This window comes from Megascapheus bottae, chromosome 2 (genome assembly GCF_031878675.1).
Source record: "Megascapheus bottae isolate mThoBot1 chromosome 2, mThoBot2.hap1, whole genome shotgun sequence".
NCBI lineage: Eukaryota > Metazoa > Chordata > Mammalia > Rodentia > Geomyidae > Megascapheus > Megascapheus bottae.
Genome location: NC_143510.1, coordinates 36,078,015 through 36,099,076, shown reverse-complemented (window position 1 = coordinate 36,099,076; position 21,062 = coordinate 36,078,015). Strand labels below are relative to the sequence as shown.

Genomic DNA, 21,062 nt, shown 5'->3' with positions numbered 1-21,062 from the left:
AGAAGAGAACAACAACTGCCTTTGGGGATGGAGAGAAATAAGGTTTTGGATAGTACCTGCTGAGTTCTTTCCTCCTTATTCTGTGAGTCTCTGCTCACAGGCAGTCACTCTGGAATTGGGCCACTTTATTTACATACTTCATTCCATTTCTACAACACTGAAGTTGGCTCAGGAGTTTCTGCAAGGACTCTAACCATACAGTCCTGAAAAACATGTTCTATAAAAGTCACACAGTGTGACTGGCAGGGGTCTTGGGAAATAAAAGGACAGAAGTAGTTCCTCAATACTATGGACTGTTTTAACCAGAGCAAGAAAAACAAACAACAACAAAAAAAAACAATCAGTAACCCTGAAAAACACAGCAGCTGGTTAAACTTCTACTGGCATCTGTAGCCAGCATCACAAAGGGTAGAAGACCAGGTAGCCCCTGCTTCTTCTTTCAAAGAGCAGTGCATGGATAGCAAGGGCTTCTCATGAAGATCATGTGTATATTTAAAGATTTTGATCCTAGAGGCAGCCCCTTGGAGGAGTGTCTTGAGTTCACAAAGACAGCAATGCCAGTAACTGTTTCCTGGGTTCTTGCCACATCAGTTCTTGCAGCCTAAACCTCAATGAGCAGGAAGGATAGCAGAAGCTCTGCAGGTAGCTGAGTTTTCCTCACAATGTCATTGATGCTGAGGCTTTCTCTTTAAATAAGATAAAGCATAGGATGAATATTTGCAGTGCTTAGCATGCTACAGAAAATGGAGCCCCCAAAATTCCATGTGAGATTGACATAACTTTCTCACTGACCAACTTACCAATAACATATGAGGTACCCAATGTGACAGGATAAAGGTACCTACCTTACAAATTAGGAAACTGAGGTCTCAAACACTCAAAGTTATCTAAGGTCAGAACTAGGATTCTAGGTCAGGGCACATATTTCCACATTTCTATATCAGGAGGGAGAAAGAAGGAAAGATGAAAAAGGAAAAGAGTGAGAACGTGACAGTGAGAGAGATTGACAGTGGGAAAGTAAGAGAAAGAGAAATGAAGAATGGAACAGTTACTACTTTTCCCCAAAGGGAAAATTTTTTAAAACACAGAGAAGTGGAGAGAGAGAGAGAGAGAGAGAGAGAGAGAGAGAGAGAGAGAGAGAGAGAGAGAGAGAGAGAGAGAGAGAGAGAGGGAGAGCGCGAGAGCAGTCCACACACACACTCACACACACAACCACTATATATTCTCTCTTAAGGACAGAATAAAAATTAGTATTAATATGTAAACTAAAGGGGGAAAGAGCAAAATACACACAAAAGTGAATGGCAGGTAACAAAAATGAACACCTGTAGCTCCTGTTTGTTCTAAGAAAGGAAAGCAAATAAAAGCTACAAAACATTCTGTGGCCACAAATTGTGTCACAGAAGGTTTAGTAAACCTTCCACTTAAATATTTAATAGCATGGTTTCAATGTTCCTGTAAATGAAATGGTGGCAGTCTAGTGGACTTCCCTGTCATCTTTTCCTAAAAAATCTGTGCTGTGACTCTGCTTAAAAAGTCTGTAAGGACATGGAATGAAAAGTGGTGGGGTATTATTCTAAGAAACAACAACAACAAAAATCCTAAAATGTTGTAAGGAAGCTCAGAAATTCAATAATTGATAGCCAGTATTAATATTACTATGGGTAACAAGGCACAAACAAGAAAAAGAGATTATCTAAATAATAAGAGGCTTTCCTGACTAAACCCAAGGAGACCCTGGAGATGGAAACCACACTGGCACTGGCTTACACACTGCAGGTCTTTATCATCATGGCTGCGATGTGTTTCTAACACTTGGGAAAAACAAAACAAAACCAAAACACTTCTCTCAAGGGCTTTGAAAGTCCTTTGTCTCTTTCTTCTTATCACAAAAGTAATTTCTGTAATCTGTAGGTGGGTACTTCTCATGGAAAAAGGGACAGTGGCTTGCATGTCAGAGGGAGGAGGGAAGTCTCAGATTATGCAGCTGGGGACATGGAGGTCCAGAAAGGCCAGGTCCCCAAGGTCATACCGGAGGTGCAGGCAGAGGCATGCTATATACCATGTATGTATCTTTGATTTCATGGCTAGAATAATGATAGTAAAGAAGTAAACTTTGCCAGATTTGAAGGGACTGGCCATTGGTCTTATTTCAAGTAGAAACTACATGGTGAAAATAAGATAAACAATCCAACTGCAAATATGAAGGTCCTTAATATCTAAGGTACAGGCACAGAGTATCAAGGTCAAAAAAAAAGAATACCCATGATAAAAAAATTGAAAGAAAAAATAAAAGATAGAGAGATGAAATCTGTGTATGAACTACAATAGATGAGGGTGGGGGTGAGACAGCATGATTGCAGGCTAGGAAATAATGCAGATTAAAAAGAACTCAGCTTCAGAGCAAGTAAGTCAAAGCATAAGCAGGCTACAAAGAAGGGACTATGCAATTTGATTGCTATTTTCATATCTAAATAGAAAGATGCAATGCTCAACTAAATAATTATGAAAAAAACCTTGAATACAATCACCTGTTTCCAAGTGATTAAGGCTGTGTTTAAGTGCATTTGGAATCTCTACTTGCCTAAAATCAGTAACGTTCTAAAAAATTAAATACTACTAGTATCAGGTGCATTTACTTCTATTTAATTGAAGTTCTAGAAACAGTGTCTCAGCTTTTTATGCAAATGTTTAAATTCAGAATTAAGGAGCATATTGACAGACCATTTTATTTTTTTTCTTGAAAAATTATTGCCATCTTTTTTTAACCACTTTACTACTGTCAATCATCAAAACAACTTGCAAAGATTTTTGATTAATGAGTGTATTCTGAGGATGCAAAAAAAATGGCTAGGGGGCTAGGAGTTTGGCATAGTGGTAGAGTACTTGCCTAGCATGCACGAAGACCAGGGTTCGATTCCTTGGTATCACATGCATAGGAAAGGCTGGAAAGTGGTGCTGAGGTTCAAGTGATAGAGCTCTAGTCTTGACAAAGCCCCAGGACATTGCTCAGGCCCTGAGTTCAAGCCCCAGGACTGGAATAATAACAATAATAATAATAATAATAATGAAATAAAAATGACCAAACACTACACTGCCTGCCAGTTTCCAAAACAGTTACTATTAGGAAAATCTGAAGAGCCAGGTGAATTTCCAGAATAAAAATTCCTTGCTGCTAAAGTGTAATTTACCAATAACTCATTAAAATAATCTTTATAGATTCCATGAACCTCTAGGGAGGTGATTGCACATAGAAATCAATTTTCCCCACCTTTTGCCAAAGCATTAACTTTTCAATCATTTCTCAAGAACCTGTTGTGTGGTAAAATTACTATGTGCACCATTTCTGCTTGGAATGTTAATGAGAGTGAGCAGTGGTAGTAATGGCGGGCTCAGTGCTTTTCAAGTAGGGCATCACACATTCCTCAAGAAATCCTATGGACCCAGGGCTTCCATCACCTGGTCTGCAGACAAGGGAATCAAGAAGCAGAGAGTATTTAGACACTCTCCATTTAGCTCTGGAACCTAGGCCAAGTGCGGCACAGCATTCTTTGAACACATTTTAATTGAAACACAGAAATCCTTAACAAAATCCTAAGCCTAGAAAATAAGGTTCAGGATCCAGTCCAGAGTTGGTCTTGGGTCTTTCCTTAATGAACACTGGTTTTATTCTAGCCAAAAAAGTAAGTTGGCCATAGGACGTGGATATGCTCTAAAAGCATAAAAGACAGAAAAAGAAAAAAGAAAAACATTTTCTGCTAATATCAATACATCTGTGAACAAAGGAAAGACACTGTAATGATGGCTATGTCAATAGGAAGAACTTTGACATCAGAGTTTGGCCATACGTGACCAGCTGTTTATAGAATTATATATATTGTGAAAGTTTAGAAAACTTAAAAAAGAGCTGGGAGTGTGATCTAGTGGTAGAGTACTTGCCTAGCATGCACAAAGTTCTGGGTTCGATTCCTCAGTACCACATACACAGAAAAAGCCAGAAGTGGCGCTGTGGCTCAAGTGGCAGAGTGTTAGCCTTGGGCAAAAAGTGTCCAAGCACAGTGCTCAGGCCCTGAGTTCATATCGCAGGACTGGCAAATAAATAAATAAGTAAATCCTAAAAAAAAAAAAGGCTATTTGTTGCTATACTTAACTATATAGATCTTTTAAAGTAGATTCCAAAGATTTATTTTTACAGACTGAGGATGAAACCCAAGGCCTAGAGACATAAGTACTCTACCACTTGAGTCATAATTCCGGCACTTTTTGTTTTATTTTACTTTTGAGAAAGGATCTGAACTTTGACCCAAACACCCCTCAAACACATGATATTCCTGCTTCTAATGGTAGAGTTTAATTAACACCTGGAAGCTTTTTTTTCTTAATTTTCTAAAAAAGATGTAGCTTTTCACTTCAGAAAAGCAGGGAGAATGGATTGGATTTTTAAGACAGTGAGAATAATCCATATGATGTCTAATTGGTGGGGAGATCATTGTATGTTTCAAACCCATAGAATGTACAACATGGACTGAACCCTAAGTAAGGTCAGCTATACATTTTATTGATAATGATACCTAAATACAGGTTCATTGATGGCAGTAAACCCTCTATCAGGGAGACAGTTACAGCGGGGGAGATGAAGCATCCATTGGGTACATGGAGAATCTATGGAGCTTCCACTCAATTTTGCTGTGAAAGTAAATCTGCTCTAAAAATACTGAAAAACATCTATTAGCCATTCCTAAGAACTAATATTTCAAGGCTCCATTTGAGTAGTGTTGAAGTCAGACACTAGTTGTTCATGCCCATAATAATACCTACTTAGGAGGCATTAATATCTGAAGATGTCTGTTAGAAGTCAATATGGACAGAAAAGTCTTATGAGTCTAACTGGCAAAGGTTGGCTAGGCTGGAGGGCCAACCTCCAACATAAGTGGAAGAGCACTAGCCAAACAGGGAGAGCTCTAGGCTCTGAGTACAATCTCAGTACCAGCAGAAAAAATTAAAAAAAAGTGTGTACCTCTGGAATCATGCTTCACTTTGCTTATATCATGAGATATGTTAATAATTTCCAATTGTTTGTGGACCAATGGATTCATTGACCCTTTAGAGCTCTTTGAAAGACCCAGTGGTTTCCACACTGTAAAGTGGGAACCACTTCTTCAGAACAAATGAGTTCGAAGTTTCTATTTGTTTTACCTTTAACCCATTTCCACAAGATGTTAAAAGGTTAATCTATTTTTATTAACTTTTCATATAACAGACTATACCTCTTATACAAAATATCCTGGGCAGTCATTGAGTATTTTTTTAATCCATGCCAATCAATTCTAAGCAATGCTCCTTAGCCTGTCTTCCCCTACCCCCTTTTTTTCACAGTATTGGGTCATGACTATATGTTACAAGGTCTAAGAAACCATATGGTAGAGAAACTTGGCTGACTCAATTTGTACCTGCATTTACCTATTCTTTTAATGTTGCTTACAAATGAATTTCCAGGTTTCTACAACAGTAATTCTTAAACACGAGCACTCTTTATAAACTTTTGAAGGGTTGATTAAAACACGATCCTGGCTCAGGAGGCATGGAATAAGTTGAGGGAATTTGCTTTTCTAACAAGGCCCCAGGTGATTTGGGGGCTGCAGATCCCAAAGCAATACTTTGGGAACCAATGAACTGTGGAATACTTTCCAAGGAACATGATCATGGTTAAATTCTAAATACATCAGCTTCATGTCAAACTAAATGAAGATTTTATCAGAAAAGCAATGCCTTTCCAGAATATTCAGTTAGTCTTCCCTGTCTTTGACAATCATCAACATAAATGGATGCCATGCTTATACTAAATTACTACTATATTGTAATACAATATGATCAATTCTATTAAGATTGTGCCAATTCATAAGTTGGAAGAACTATTTAGAAATGAAATTTTAATATGAACACGAATAACCACTAGGTAACAGAAATCAATTTGCAAAGACCTGGATAAATACTAGCTTTTATTCTTTGAAAGTACCAAGAAAATATTAAAATAATGAACATTGATAGAACATATATGACTCCAAACAGGAAGTCATGAAATGTGACTACCTAATGAACTTTCTTCTAAAATCCCAGCATGTGTGTTTTTGCTTTCTTGCTTGTAACTTATACAAGAATGTGATTTCCCTGTCTCCTGGAATTACATGAAAAACACATGAAATCTCTCCAATACTGTATACTAAATCCAATATAATAAACTCATTGTTTACAGTGAGAATAATGAAGTATGTAACAAAACATAAGTTACTATTTTAGGTGTACTATTTCTGGTTTTACTATCAAACCATAAAACATGCACATCTAGTTAATAACAGATGTATTTCACTGAATTATGAGCTATGCAGTCTTTACCCAAAAATCTGCTGCAATTTAGAGATTACCTTAACTCCCATTATGGAGTGGTTATTTTCTACGTTGTCTCCTTTATGCCTAGGCTGACCTGCACTATGATCTTCCTACTTGTGCTCCCATTTCCTGGGGATGACAGACATGTCCCACTGCACCCAGACACTGTATTTCCCCAGTAGCTCGGATGAAAAGCATCTGCCACCAGGCCCAACCACTAGTTGAGATGGTGTCTCACATATGTACGTTTATGCCCAGGTGACCCAGAACTTCCATAACCTGATCTCTATCTCCCAAGTAGCTAGAATTATAGGCTTGAACCACCATACCTAGCTCATGAGTCTACTTTTTCTTTTGTTTGCCAGTCCTGGGCCTTGAACTCAGGACCTGGGCTTTGTCCTTGGGCTTTCTCAAGGCTAGTGCTCTACCACTTGAGCCACAGCACCACTTCCAGCTTTTTTCTAAGGCTGTGGTACCGAGGAATCGAACCTGGGTCTTTGTGCAAGCTAGGCAAAGCACTCTATTCCACTAGGCCAAACTCCTGGCCCATGAGTCTACTTTTTAAATTGTAAATTTATTCGATCTAAACACAGGACAAGTAATTTTTATTTTTTAAACAAATGTGATGTCCAAACAGAAATATGCTTGCTAGAGATATAAAATACCCAACTGTGAGGACAGTATGAACTGTTTTAATACAAAGAGACTTAGTTTAAAAAATGCAAAATTCTCATATAAATGATTTTTATGTTGATTATTGGTGAAGATGAGATTATTATAATTAGACTGGGATAACTAAGTGTATTTATATTAATTTCTTTTACTATTTTTAATGAGAGTACTAGAAATTTTGAATTCATGTATGTAGCTCATGTTCCATTTAGGAAAAAACAGACTCTTAATAGCACATGTTAGTTGTACAGGGGGGCTTTATTATGGCATTTCCAGATGTGCATAAAAGTGTACCATCAACCTCACTTAACCTCTGTTAAGTTTCCTCTGTCCCTCTTCCACTTCCAGAAACCATTTCAACAGGTTTCACTGTTCTGTTTTCACATATGTGTATACAGAACATTGACTACATTCATCTTATTTATCCTATCCTCTCTGTTCCTATCTCCTTGCACCCTCCTGCTGAACGGGGTTTGTTTCACTCTTCTCTCATTCTGTTTTTGGAAATTAAAGTTGTACTGAGGTATTTCACCATGAAATTTAGCATGTACATACATTTTACATTTTAATCAGAACATCTACTTGATATCTCTTTCACTGACCTCCAAGACTCTGTTGCTTAACAGCTTTCAATACGCCTCTTGAAGTCATCTTCATACACAGATACAATGCATTTCAATATCACTCACATGTCATTTTTATCAAGTTGACATTATGTTTCATCTTAATCAAGTAGTGCTACTTTATTGAATTCCCTCATTTAGAGTCAGCACTATTACCTTCATTTGTCTGTTCTCCAAAGAGAACAAGAAAAAAAATGCCTAATTTACTTAGCAAAATACCAGACCCAGGCTAATTCTAAGTTTTCAACATTGATGCATAGTCACATCTCGCAGCATAGTAAGCTACGTGGGTTAGCATGAGAATTGGCATCCAAATTATAACTTAGGCATTTTGTTACCAAGGCTATGAGGTTGCAGTCATAAGGTCTAGTGCATCTCATAAATTCAACCTTTTGAGATTAATGTGTTCATCAGAAATATTACCAAGCATTGAACAATGCAAGAGGACCAAAAGCCATCACTACAGCCTGTCTCACCAGACAGAGTCAAATTAAGTTCCATCAAACCACATGGAGCCAATATACTTTGACAAGCACCTTATATCCAAACCCTTGAAGACCCTGGATTCTTTTTTCAAGTCGTTCCCCTTTCTCTTCAGCAAGGCACAAAAGAAAGCCCAGCAAAAATGCTGACCAGGGTAAAAGAAAATGCAACAAAGTTAATAGAGGACAGGGATAACCCCTCAGAATTGGTAAAAACACAAAACTCAGGGGCACGTTTTCCATCACTGCACAATCTCGCTTTTGTTTGAGAGCCAAGTCCCCTTCTCGAAACGTGTGGGCAATAAATCAGCAGGCATTATTTTAAATCAACCGGTTTTATAAAATAAGCCAAGAGTTGAAAGAGGCAGGACTAATTACCAACATTCCTCGATGAATTACTGAGCGGAGTGTGCTAAGTCAATGTACGGTTACATCTTGACCCCCAGTTTTATCCTGTACTTATTTCCCAGGAGAAAAAAAGAACATGTGGCTAATTAAGGCACCAATCTCCACAGCCAGAAATACTCAAGGTAAGAGTTCTTATGGAGAAAAAAAAAGAAAGAAAGAAAAGGTTCTTTGCCTGGTACTTATTAATCTAATTTTTACTACTTCACTAGGAAAACAGAGCTAATCTTGTCACCTTTAGCCACTCTGAACTACCATGTAGTGTTCAGAAAAATGTTACTTATTTGTAATTTAGCCAATAAGAATTTCTTAAGCCCTTCCTAACCGGCAGGAATGTCTTTGGTTTGTCACTTCTAATTAAGTCTCAACAAACTTTTCAGCCCTAAATTTTAATTATACAAAACCCAGGGCCAACTGAGAAGATTACAACAAAGTCATGCCAGTCATAACATAGGAGAAATATGAATTGTGCTTTTCATGTTTGGGCTCTTAACTATCTTTAAAAATTGTTCACAACTAGGTGATTAAGATCCTCTTATTCATTTTAATTTCGAAGATCTTTGCATGTTTTTATTTTTCCTCTAGGAATGAGCTATATTACACGTGTAAGTCTAGTAAACTCACCTAACAGAAAGACCGTGTTCCTCAAAAAGTTGTGGGTAAATGTCATCCTCAGGAGGATGAGATCTGAGAACTGAGGTTCAAAGCCAGCCTGGGCAGGAAAGTTCTTAAGATTCTTTTTTCCAATTAATCACCAAAAGCCAGAAGTAGACGAGTGGCTCCAGTGTAGAGCACTAGCCTTGAGTGAAAAAGCTCAAGGATAGGACTGAAGTTCTGAGTGCAAGCCCCTGGACCAGTTTTTTGTTTGTTTGTTTGAAGTGTGGATAAACAGGAATTTACTGGTACTCTTAAAATGCATGGAAGATAGGTGTTTAAATTTCATGAAGAATGCAAAGATAGAAGAAAATATATTGCCAACAACGAAATAGTAATAAAGCCTTGACCACCAATGTCATTACACCTTTAAGAGACCACCAGTAAGAATACTTTAGAGTCATGTAGATCCTTTTCTGGGGCATTTCCTATTTTTAAAAACAATGATTAAAGCAATTCTTTCCTGAGATTATTCTCTGAGTTAGCAGCCTCATAGTTGGTGTTTCCTATGCTCCCATTTTGATTTCATTTTTTATATAGTTATACATTAACACCCCCAAAATACCAGATGTTACAAGTAAGACACAAAAGGCTGCTGGATTACAGGATGGTAAATTTTTCTTAGTGTTCAGACTGGTACTCAAACAAGTCAATAAAAAGAGACATATTCAGGACAAGAGCCAATATACGCACTGCAGCTCTTATCTTGAGCAAAGCCAATACGCTGATTTACATATTTTAACACAGATCCCGCCCACTTATTGGGCTAAGATAAATTCAGATTTTGCTTACACACTTCCCCAATCTCTCCTATTTGTAACTTCAAGTGACGTTTTATATTAAAAGAAGTTTATGACACTATGGGATTGAGTTTTCAAAACTCACTTAAGAGTAATGCACATGTGTCAAGATTCAGAACCATAAAGCATATGATTTCTGATAAGTTGATATAAATCATCTCCAACTTAGGATTTTTAGATATTGTCAGAAAAGCTTTTTTGTAATTGCATTTTAATTTGTAGTGATGATTATCACTAAAGCCAAAATTACCAGCACACAGCCTGGCTGAATGTTATACACAAGCCAGAAAGAACCTTTCTGTGCTTCATTTTTACCACCTGGAAGATAAGGCTGACCATATTTGCCCTACACAGTTATTTACCAAAGAAATAATTGAACTAAAATGTATCAAGGGGTTGGTCAAATACATCAAATGTAGTGAGGTCCTTTTGCTTTCTTCCCAGACACATACCAGTAATTCCATCAAAGTTTTAAGCCATAGTTCATAGCTCTGTGATAAACATTGGCTAAAAGCCTTAGGCTAGGATGCCTCAGAGAGGCTGAATATTGCTCACTCTCTTGCTTTCTTGCTCTCTCTCTCTCTGTTTCTCTCTTTTGTCTTTGATGGTCTTGTGGTCAAAAAAGTGGGCCAGGTGGGTGCTGGTGGCCTGTAATCCTAGCTACTCCGGAGGCTGAGATCTGAGATTGCTGTTCAAAGTACAGGGCACACAAAAAGTCCATGAGACTATAATCTCCAATTAACCCCCGGAAGTGGTGCTGTGGTAAAGCGATAGCCTTGAGCTGAAGAGCTTAGGGACAGCGCCCAGGCCCAGAGTTCAAGCCCCATGACCAATAACAAAAAAGGATCACCTCCATGTTGTACAAATATTACCAAGAAACAGTGTAAGTACAATTAGAGTTAATGTTTCAATGATCTCACAAAAGGGGAGCCTGCCATCAATCCACCTATAATTCCATACATCCCCTTTCATGTCTCTCCTTTGTAACTAAAAGTAAGCCACCTCTGAAAAATTCTGTTCCAGGTAACAGGATTTCATAATTTACATAGAAAGACCTACAACCCTCTCATTCACCTCTTCCCTCCCTGGTGAAGCCTCCAGGAAGGTCATTTGTACAACAAAGTGAAAAATAAGCAGGACTTCCATTCCAATACACCAGAATTTCTATCCAAATAGAAATAACACATACCTCAAGTAAATGCAGTTTATAGCATAACAGCCTACCACAAATGTTAATGTATTTGATGATCAACAACCACTGTGTGTAGCTGCAGAACAACATTCCCTATTTCTAGTATGATTTTGGGGGCGGGGGAAGGAATTCTACCAAATTTCTTCACATCACTTAAGTCAAAATATATTAGAGTAAAAATACCTAACTTTTTTCTTTTAAATTCATATGAATTCTTTCTAACACAAACCAGAAAATTTAAATGGATGATCAATTATAAGGAGAATACTTGCCTGTTAGAAAATTAAGCTCAAACATGGCATAAAAGGAAAGAGGGAGGGGGGAATTGCCAATCCTTGGTAATTTACTACAATTTTTTGAACAGCAAAATGTTTTCTAACTACAATGTTTTCAAACTATAAACTATTAGAGAAGGTAATGGGAAAAGAAATCTTGATGGATTTGTCAGTCCCAGATCAGATTAATTCAGATTAACTCAATAATTAATCAAAGTTAGATGTGCCAGTGATAATCAATGCTTGATGAGTGCTCAGTCCAGGGCTGGTACCATAAGAAACCACCAGCTCTGAAGATGTGACTACAAGGTCTACTCCTGGTTACTCTGCTTTTGTTCCAAAGAAGCTAATTCAAATTATAAACCTCAAGTTTGTACGACTCAATGCCAAGATAACTAGACAGTAAAAGAAACGATTTCTGTGAATGCTTTGCAATGACTTTCATTAATTCATAATGTTAAATATATAATAGAATATATTATATACTTCAAGTGTTATCACATTTGTGGCAAAGAAGCATCCTTGAATTACCACTCAGCTGAGTAACTTGGGTTCTTAAGAAACAGAGTGAGCAAACACCTTTAATATGTAAATATTTAGCAATAAGATACATCATTTCCAGCCAAACAACATGAAAATCATTAAGAAGGAACACATCCACAAGCTAATTAAATCAATATAGAATCTACCAGCTAAATCTGTAAGGCTTCATGAACTTTTAGGAATAAATGATGTGGATTCCACATACTCCTTAATTTACTAGATGTCAACAATTTTTAAACATGCTTCACAGTTTCAGGTCTCACTGCCAAAGAAAGGGATTAACCTGAAAACACTAATGTAGCTTTTCAAAACCAGAAAGTCAACTCACGGATAGTAGAATGTTGGTACCTTGAAGTTTGTATCTTGTAAAAAATAACGACAGTTTTGCTTCTCTCAAATTTTATAAAACATAGGGGAAAAGAAGAGATTTAACTGGATTCTCTAGCCCATGCTAAGACACCTAACTGGATATATTTACCTCCACTAAGAAGCACTGACCACATGTTCTATCTCAGCAATTTGAACTTTTAAAAATTAAATGAGGAACTGGCTTGGGCTTATCCTATGAAAAAAATATTCAATACAACTGATAACACAGTGTACTCAAAGAGTATGCTGGTATTTGCCATTCCTTGAAAATGGATGTACATAAAAAAATAGACTAAGCAAATCAAGCGTTTTCATTATTGGCCATTTGCTTTCTAAAATCATATTCTTGATATAAAATTACAAAATAGAGAGCAAAATGATCACAATTCTCTTATGTCAATTTCTATAAATATCTCACATTTTCATACATAAAACTACTGAAAATATGTAAACTAGTTTTATAAAGCACTGTCTAAGTATCTGAGGCGAGCACCCTTACTGTCCTTGAAATTTCTATTTGAATTACTTAGACTGTCACCTTAAATGAATAAAAAATGCATCTGTTTTTATTTGACACTTTGTTTAAGGGCACTAACACTTGCATAAATAGCTACCGAACCTATCTAGACTATTATGCCAGCACTTATTTCATTTACTTGACATATTTGCTTAGTTTATGTAACTATAAACTATTTATAATTTATAAAACTGAAACAAAAATGGAAAAGTTAGAGAAAAAAATCAATTTAGCATGGAATGTAATACTCCATTTTTGTTTGTACTGTCTTCAAGTTTTAATAATTTGTGCTATAACCTGGAGCACTTTTTGGTTTTCTTAAATAGGATATTGTAATTTAATCCAATGTGTTATCAGAACATATAAAACATACAAGGAAAAAAATAGATGAATCACTCAATTATGTAATGTAAATTTTAACAGCTAAATAATGTATCTTAACTATTTTAAAATCATGTCAATTTATAAGATGTTCTATACTTAAGAGTTTTTTCACATTTATATATGGTAATTTCTCTACTATCACATGAGGCCACACTTACAGAAGATTTTATTTCAATTTAATATACTTTAACATGAAAATCAATTATCATCTTTAAATTGGATATAAACCTCTACCAGCCCAATCAGTTATCTTACAAATTGGTTCTTTAGATTTAGGTTGACTAATCATTTAATCCATACAAGTTTGAATAACTTATGGTTATTTATGAGTTATACAAACTATGAAACCACATAAAAATCAGATTTATAAAACCTTCATGATTGTAAGTTTTCACCCAAACAAAAAAGATGGATGTATAATCCATTCAAAAGGGACAACTTTGCTTTTACTTATGAGCCACTGGAAGAAAAGGAAAATATCCATTAATTGTGGCAACATTCAAAATTTCAAACAATCATGACCAAGTCAGTTTTCAAAAAACCATTAGGATAGCTTGTTTCCTAACAATTTCAGCTAGTTTCTCTGTCAAGAGATCCATTATTTTACTGCATTTTAAAAGAATCTCTACAAATAAATGCTGACTTTAAGGCTGTTTTTAAAAGATTTCTTTCCCACTTCCTGCTAAATATTACATATTATTTCCTGAGTATAACACACTTTCTATTTGCTTTAATAGTAAATCTTAAGCAGGAGACTCATTTTCCTTTGAGAACAGGAATAAATGCAAAGATCCACATGAATCCACAGGCATGTAAACTGCACATTGTAATGAACAGTAGCACTCGGGACTTTTCAAAATCAATCAATTAGATGACTAGGTACAAATTAAATCAAAAGAATAATAAAAGCAAGGAAGTGCCTTTACTTTTAACTTTTCATGAGCAAAGTCATATTTAAGAACTGAAAGGTTTATCCTGAAGTAGAAGTATACCCTGATGTGAAGAAGACATATATGTGACCTGGAATTCTATTTTTAGACTTGTTACAACTTTCTTTAGTAATTAGGTAGCTATATGTCCCCAATAGAATAATGCTAACAAGCTCCTGCAGTTTCTACTCTAACAAGAAATCAAAGAAACCCAAAGCTGACAACTCACTTCAGTAAAAGGATTATGCTGTCTAGTTATTAAGGCACACAACCCTTTTTCCACACTTTCGTGTCTGAAGAAACTTACTACAAGAGTCAGCTTTTATTGTTAACATAATTTACTACCTAAAAGAAAAAAGGAAAAGAAAATAAATTTGAAGTCTAGTCATGGAGTATATTTTTAATATATATGTATATATACACAAGTTACCAAAAGAGGCTTGTTTCTGATAACCTTCATATCTTGAAATTCTCCCAAAAGAAAAAAAAATGTAAGATGTCATTATAACAAACACCTGTTCCTACTTTAGGCCCTTCATGGAGAACTGTCCTGTTTCTACCGTTTATGGAGAGTTACTCGTACACAGTTGGTTTGTATCCTACTTTTAAAACACAAATTCATGCCCAAACCACTAGTGATGACACTTGTAAATTTGGCTGATGGACCAAATATACATTCAGACAGATTTTAAAATCCAGACCCAATAAAGGTATTACTTGTGGATGAGCCACTGATGAGCCAAAAAACTTAGAAAAAGACAGATGGGGGAGGGAAATGGGGACAAAAACAGGAGAAGGGGTATCAATGTTTGTGAAGTAATGCACCTTCTATCTGGTGAATAGAATGTAACCCTTCTATTAATTACAATAAAAAAAAATTAAAAGAAAAAGACGGAACAGGCTCCAACCCACCACAGAGCCCTACCCACTTACCTTAAGGACTTCCATGGGCACCTGGGTGGCAGAAGGAACAGTGGTGGGGACACTGACGTTTATGGCTGGTGTCTGGCTCACGGGCACTCTCTGTTGCATGAACTGGGCGGCCTGCAGCTTCTGCTGCTGCTCTCTCCGCTCCTGCTCCTGCATCTGCTCACGCATGAGTTGTTGGCGTAGCAAGATGCGTGATGTCATGCTGGAGGAGCTGATCGGGGGCTTGGAGGCCCCAGGATGTTCTGCAGAACTGATGTGAGAAAACCAAAATGTACACAACAGTTAGTGTCCTATAGAGACCCTCTGTTTACATCCTGGGGTGTCCTCAAGGGCACCAAACTAAGAAATGAGGTTGCACAAAGGCAGTCAGGGAGTGTAGAACGGTGCTCCACAGAACTGAAAATTAAGAGGTGACAGAATTTTAGGCATTCATGGGTGTATTAAAAGAAGTCAGCCAGCCGGACACAGTGGTTCACACCTGTAATCCTAGCTACTCAGGAAGCTGAGATCTGAGGATCTCGGTTCAAAGCCAGCCCTGGCACTGAAGAACCTGAGACTCTTATCTCCAATTAATCACTAGAAAAGGAGAAGTGGGGCTGTGGGTCCAGGGGTAGGGTGGAGACCTTGAGCTGACAAGCTCAGGGAAGCACCCAGGCCCAGAGTTCAAGCCCCATGACCCACCAAAAAAAAAAAAAAAAAAGAGAGAGAAGGAGAGAGAGAGAAGTCTGCCTGCTTGCGTATAGGCACACTTCAAAATGTGTTTAGTTGTTGGTGTTGGATGTTCTACAGCTCATAATATGAGCTACCCGCTGCCACTGATTAGAGCAATGCCTATGCAAGGTCAGGAAGCCATGCATCTTGGTGGTGCCAGGTTTGCAAATTTAAAAATAAAATATTTGGTCTGCTTTTTCAAAAAAGAATTGAATGGAACCAACAACCATTTTGAACTCCTTGGGGGTGATCTAAAATGTTTCCTAACCAGGAACTAGGTAAGGAAAGGGTCAGTGTTTTCATGTCTTAAGACACGAGCCGCACAACTCACTGTTGAATTGCTGACTCAAGACTCTGGACCTGAATGTGAACACTGGATGTGACCCCCAGTTTGGTGCAAGGGAAGAAGACAAGCTGGCCTGACACTTTGTTCCCAATCCTCCTCGGTATAACCATAGATATGAGTGCCCTGTGAAATTTGGGAAAGCCAATCCCAGGGAATGAGACATACAAAATTATCTAACAGGCTTAAGTACTAGTCACCAATGAAGAACCAAAAACATTCTGATTTTTCCCATATACAGCTTTAGGTTGAGTATCTTCCCAGCTATACGATAGCAACAAGCAACTAACCTCTGCGCTTCAGTGACAATACTAGGAATAATATAAAATTGTGTGTGAGATTTTGGGGTTTCTCTTTCACATTTGTATCACCATCACTGATTTTTTTTTTAATTTTAAGTTTGCTTTTTTTAAAAAAAATTATATTGTCAGGGTAATGTATAGAGGGGTTACAGTTACATTTGCCAGGTAGTAGGTACATTACTTCTCAAACATTGATACCTTCTCATGTTTTTGTCCCTGTTTCTCTCCCCACCCCCTCCTAATCTTGTTTTCCCTCCTCTTTCTTATTTCAAATAAACAAATAAACGTATATATAATATACCAGGTAACAAAGTAACAAAGTCAGATCCAGTAACAATATGAGATTAACCAAAAAGCAAAAAAAAAAAAAAAGAGAGAGACTAACATAGTACATTAAGGGCAGCAATCACACAAGATAAAGCTCTTGTTTCCATATCTTAGAGATCCTTCCATTTAGGCTCATCCTGTATGACCTTATGTACCTATTGTACTCCTCTGCTAGGAGAGTCCTAAATGAGTACAAATGAGGGAAACGATTCAGCCTATGTTCCTTTGGGTTTGGCTTACTTCGTTTAATATTTTTTCCAAGTCTTTCCATTTCCTTACAAATGGGGCGATGTCATTCCATTGTGTATAAGTACCATATCTTCACATCTACTGAGGAGCATCTGAGTTGGTTCCCTATCTTAGCTATTGTCAATAATGCTGCAATGAGCATCACTGCATCACTAATATTTTAAAGTCCGACTTCCTAGGTATTTGGTGCAGATTAAGTAAAATAATGAGGACTATGTATTCCTGCTCCAATAAGTATCTACTATATAACTATTCCAGTTATTGATTTCTTGCAATCTCATTTTTCAAGTTTGTATTCAGGACAACTACCATAAAGCCATCTAGAAACAAACCACATTCACGCTAGAACCACTCACGCCTCAGTGGAGGTTTATTTCTGGATTTTACTTCCTTGCGAACACACCCAACAGTGTCTCCACATAACTACAGAAGGCAAATTGAATCTTGTAGCCACTGACTGTCCTTGGCTGCTATCTAAGTAAAGGCACCTTCACACTCTGCAGGTGATACAACAGAAGACACCATGAGCTAGTTTGCATTCCAGTCTCATATAGTCCTAGCAAAACGACACAATTATACTCCAAGTTCCTTTACTTTCACCACAGGAAAATGTTTCAGTAAATTAAAATGCATTCATATAATTCACGGTATTTCTATATAATAACAAGGGTGTAAACATACATTTGTTGATAAGGAAAAAAAACACAAAAATTCTAAAAGCCAAATACAAAACAGCACTATAAGCAGGATTCAATTTTTTTAAGTTCACCACACCACTAAAAACCACGAAGATTGTACAGTCTCTTAAAGAAAATACTATCCCTAGCCATTAACCTACTCAAGTAAAACAATCTATATACTTTCTAAACATCTACTAAAAGAGCATCAGAGGAAAATGAACTTTTAAATATATGTTCAAAGCTCACAGGTACTTTCTTAAGCCAAGAATGAAGGGATGGGGGTGGCTATTTTAAAATAATAAGTAAGTGGTCTTACTATTCAAAGCCTGTCAGGTCCAAACATTCCTGGAGAGACTGATCCTTTTGATAAAAACAGAAGCAAACCTTTGTATGATAGCAAATGCAGCTGCGGAATAATCGCACTAATTAGCTGTACAAGACAAGTCACTGGCCGTGATACTGGGGGGGCAAAGGGAGGGAGAGAAATCCTTTCAATTAACAGTAAAGCATTCTTGAGACAAATTAAACTACTATCAACCACACCAAGGCTTCATACTTGAAAGTCAATCATAAAATTAACATTTAAAGCATTTTCTACATCTTTCCAGAAGAAAAAAGATACACCTCTGTACAACAGACGAATACAAATGTATAAAAGACCTACTAAAGAAAATATAGTGAGTATATTTTATATCCATGTAAGTATATAACACTCAGCTTATTGATAATGCTTTAACGAACAGCAGTCACTTCACTGCACAAACAGCCTGCTGAATGTTTCCAAGTTGTGAAAGATGAATCATCCATCCTCAGCCTTTCCCTCCATCTTTTTGAATAACCCTTTCTCCTAGAAATATCCGAATCTTCAATTATATCACAGAGAGAAACAAAGGTATCTACATTTTACCACACTGGCAGGACAAAATAGCACTGTCATAAATTCAAATTGAGGTTTATGTAAGAAGGATCCAGGTCAACTACAATGGTTACTTTAACAAAGTAGGATCTGGTGACAACTAAGGAGAGGTCCAAATGTCTTTAATTTTAAAATTGAACTGCTCATCCCTGAACATATGAATCCCAACCCTGCCTAGATAATCCTAATTCCATGAGTCTGAATCCTTTTAATCAGATTATGTAAAGGTCATTTATCCAACAAACAGCCATTGCCAGGTGCTAGGAATACCTGGAATTTAAGAGCTGAAAGTCATGGTCACATTAATTCTTAGGCAATGTCTTAACATTAAGTCAACCGTCTCAAATTTTTGGACTCTGATCTAATTCCATGTGGGAAAGAAAATCTCTATCTGAAAGGAAAGTCACTAGCACAGAAGCAAATGCCTTTACCGCCACTTCCAGAGCCAAATAACTCCCCTTGACAATGGGAATTGTTTCATGTTGGATGAAGGAAGACAGCCATCAAATGCTCTCACGTTCTAGCTCAGCTACTTGATGTCTTTGGGCTTCCCCAAAAGGGAGAAGAGTAAGCAAAAAATTACCTAAAGTGATCAGTAAAATGACTGTAAACAGCATATGGACCAAAAGTGGCCCCTAAGATGTGATGGGAGTTCATACCTCTACTGCTGACTTTCTATTTTTAACCTCTGGAATCTCTTCCTTCTCTACAATGTTATAAGTACATTGGACCAGGACTCTGAATTCTGGCACATTCCTCAATCCAAATAGTTTATTCCAATGACTTATCAACCACTTGTAAAAATCAGAAATTCCATTGGTCCCATATCCCAACACCAAACCAACATCTGCCTGACCACCACTAACATTTGACAGTGGTATCAATAACCCTTTACAAGCCACTGAGAACCAGGGCTGGGTCTCAGAAAGCCAGTCACTTGGAACTCAGAAGGACGGAAGGAACTAATGACCACTTCCCCATTTTTGCTTTCTTCAATTCCTGGATTCTGCCACACCTGGAACTGTGGCCTTGTCAATCCACTTCCTTACACTATGGCTTTTCTTACTCATATCATGTTTAATACAATGCCCCTAAGCATTGTAGAAAGGATTGAATTTTGTAGTAGATATAAAAAGCTTAACATCATGACCGGAGAAAAACAATATGGTCAAAATTATAATATTATGCTACGAGAGTGCTACATGTTTTTGATACAAAACACATGAACAAACAGAAAGAGCACAATCTTTTATAAGCCTGAGTTCATGTTGAAACCATACAAGGTTTATCTCACAGACTTTAAGCAATCCCTGTTTAATTGTGAGAACTTCACAAAATTTTGCAGGGACAGACAGAAAAGATAATTCCATCTGCATATCTCTCATGAACCATGAAATTTTCTCTAGGAAAAATATAATCTTCATGATAACCATTCAGTTGGTAGAGCTCAGACTCCGGTCTTTACTTGCAGTTAGGAATAATTTCTTTATCCCCACAAGACCCTGTGGCAGGAATTCACACAGGGCAAAGACACAGAAAGCCCCAGTAGTATTCTATTCACTTCACATTCAGGTAAGAAAATTATTCCTCAGATAGGCTAAGCTACAGAAGCAGAGCATCCTGGCACATTCCTGTAACTGCAGTACTTGCAAGACCAAGTCAAGAGGGGGACTTTCCAAAACAGAAAATATCAGGTGGGATATTGTCAAAAGTAAAATTCCTGAGCTGGGAATTTGGCCTAGTGGTAGAAGGCCTGCACGAAGACCTGGGTTTGATTCCTCGGGACCACATACATAGAAAAAAAGCCAGAAGTGGTGCTGTGGCTCAAGTGGTAGAGCTCTATGTAGCCTTGAGAAAACCCAAGGACAAAGCTCAGGCCCTGAGCCCGAGCCCGAGCCCGAGCCCAGGACAGGCAAAAACAAAAAAGTAAAATTCCCTATTTCCATTGCTGGGAATTCTAATGTTATTATAGATAAGACCCAGGAACCAATTTGTCTACAAAAATTCTATTGCTAATACTGAGACTGGGCCATGTTTGGAAACTAAGAGTAAAACATTCAAGATTACAGATCTGTTCAGCAGGAGTGCTGGGACATGAACCCACACTTATGATTCTTAGAACAGAATGCTTTCCTCCATGTCCATGGAAATTCACATTCCACCGTCCATCTCCAAGGAGCCTGGCCAGGTCCGTAAAGTTCCTGAGAGCAAATTCTCCAGAGGATGGGAAGGAAGGAGAAATTCTACCCAGTATTGTCAAATGGGCCATCCAGAAACTGCCAATGAACTTTGATGGTTATAGTACAATTTTATTATTAACAAAAGGAACCAGTAAGTACACTCTACAGAAACTGCTCCTAGTCAGTATGTTC

The 21,062-nt window shown here is 37.3% G+C and overlaps 1 protein-coding gene across 2 annotated transcripts in view; it reads right to left on the bottom strand.

The window, feature by feature from the left end:
- The window catches only part of Mitf (melanocyte inducing transcription factor), a 202,771-nt gene that overhangs the window by 62,074 nt on the left and 119,635 nt on the right, over positions 1-21,062 (bottom strand). For both annotated transcript variants that reach the window (XM_090323929.1, XM_090323938.1), the window contains exon 2: positions 15,166-15,412. In XM_090323929.1, the coding sequence (XP_090180055.1) occupies positions 15,166-15,412 (247 nt within the window). The remainder of the gene's footprint in view (positions 1-15,165; positions 15,413-21,062) is intronic.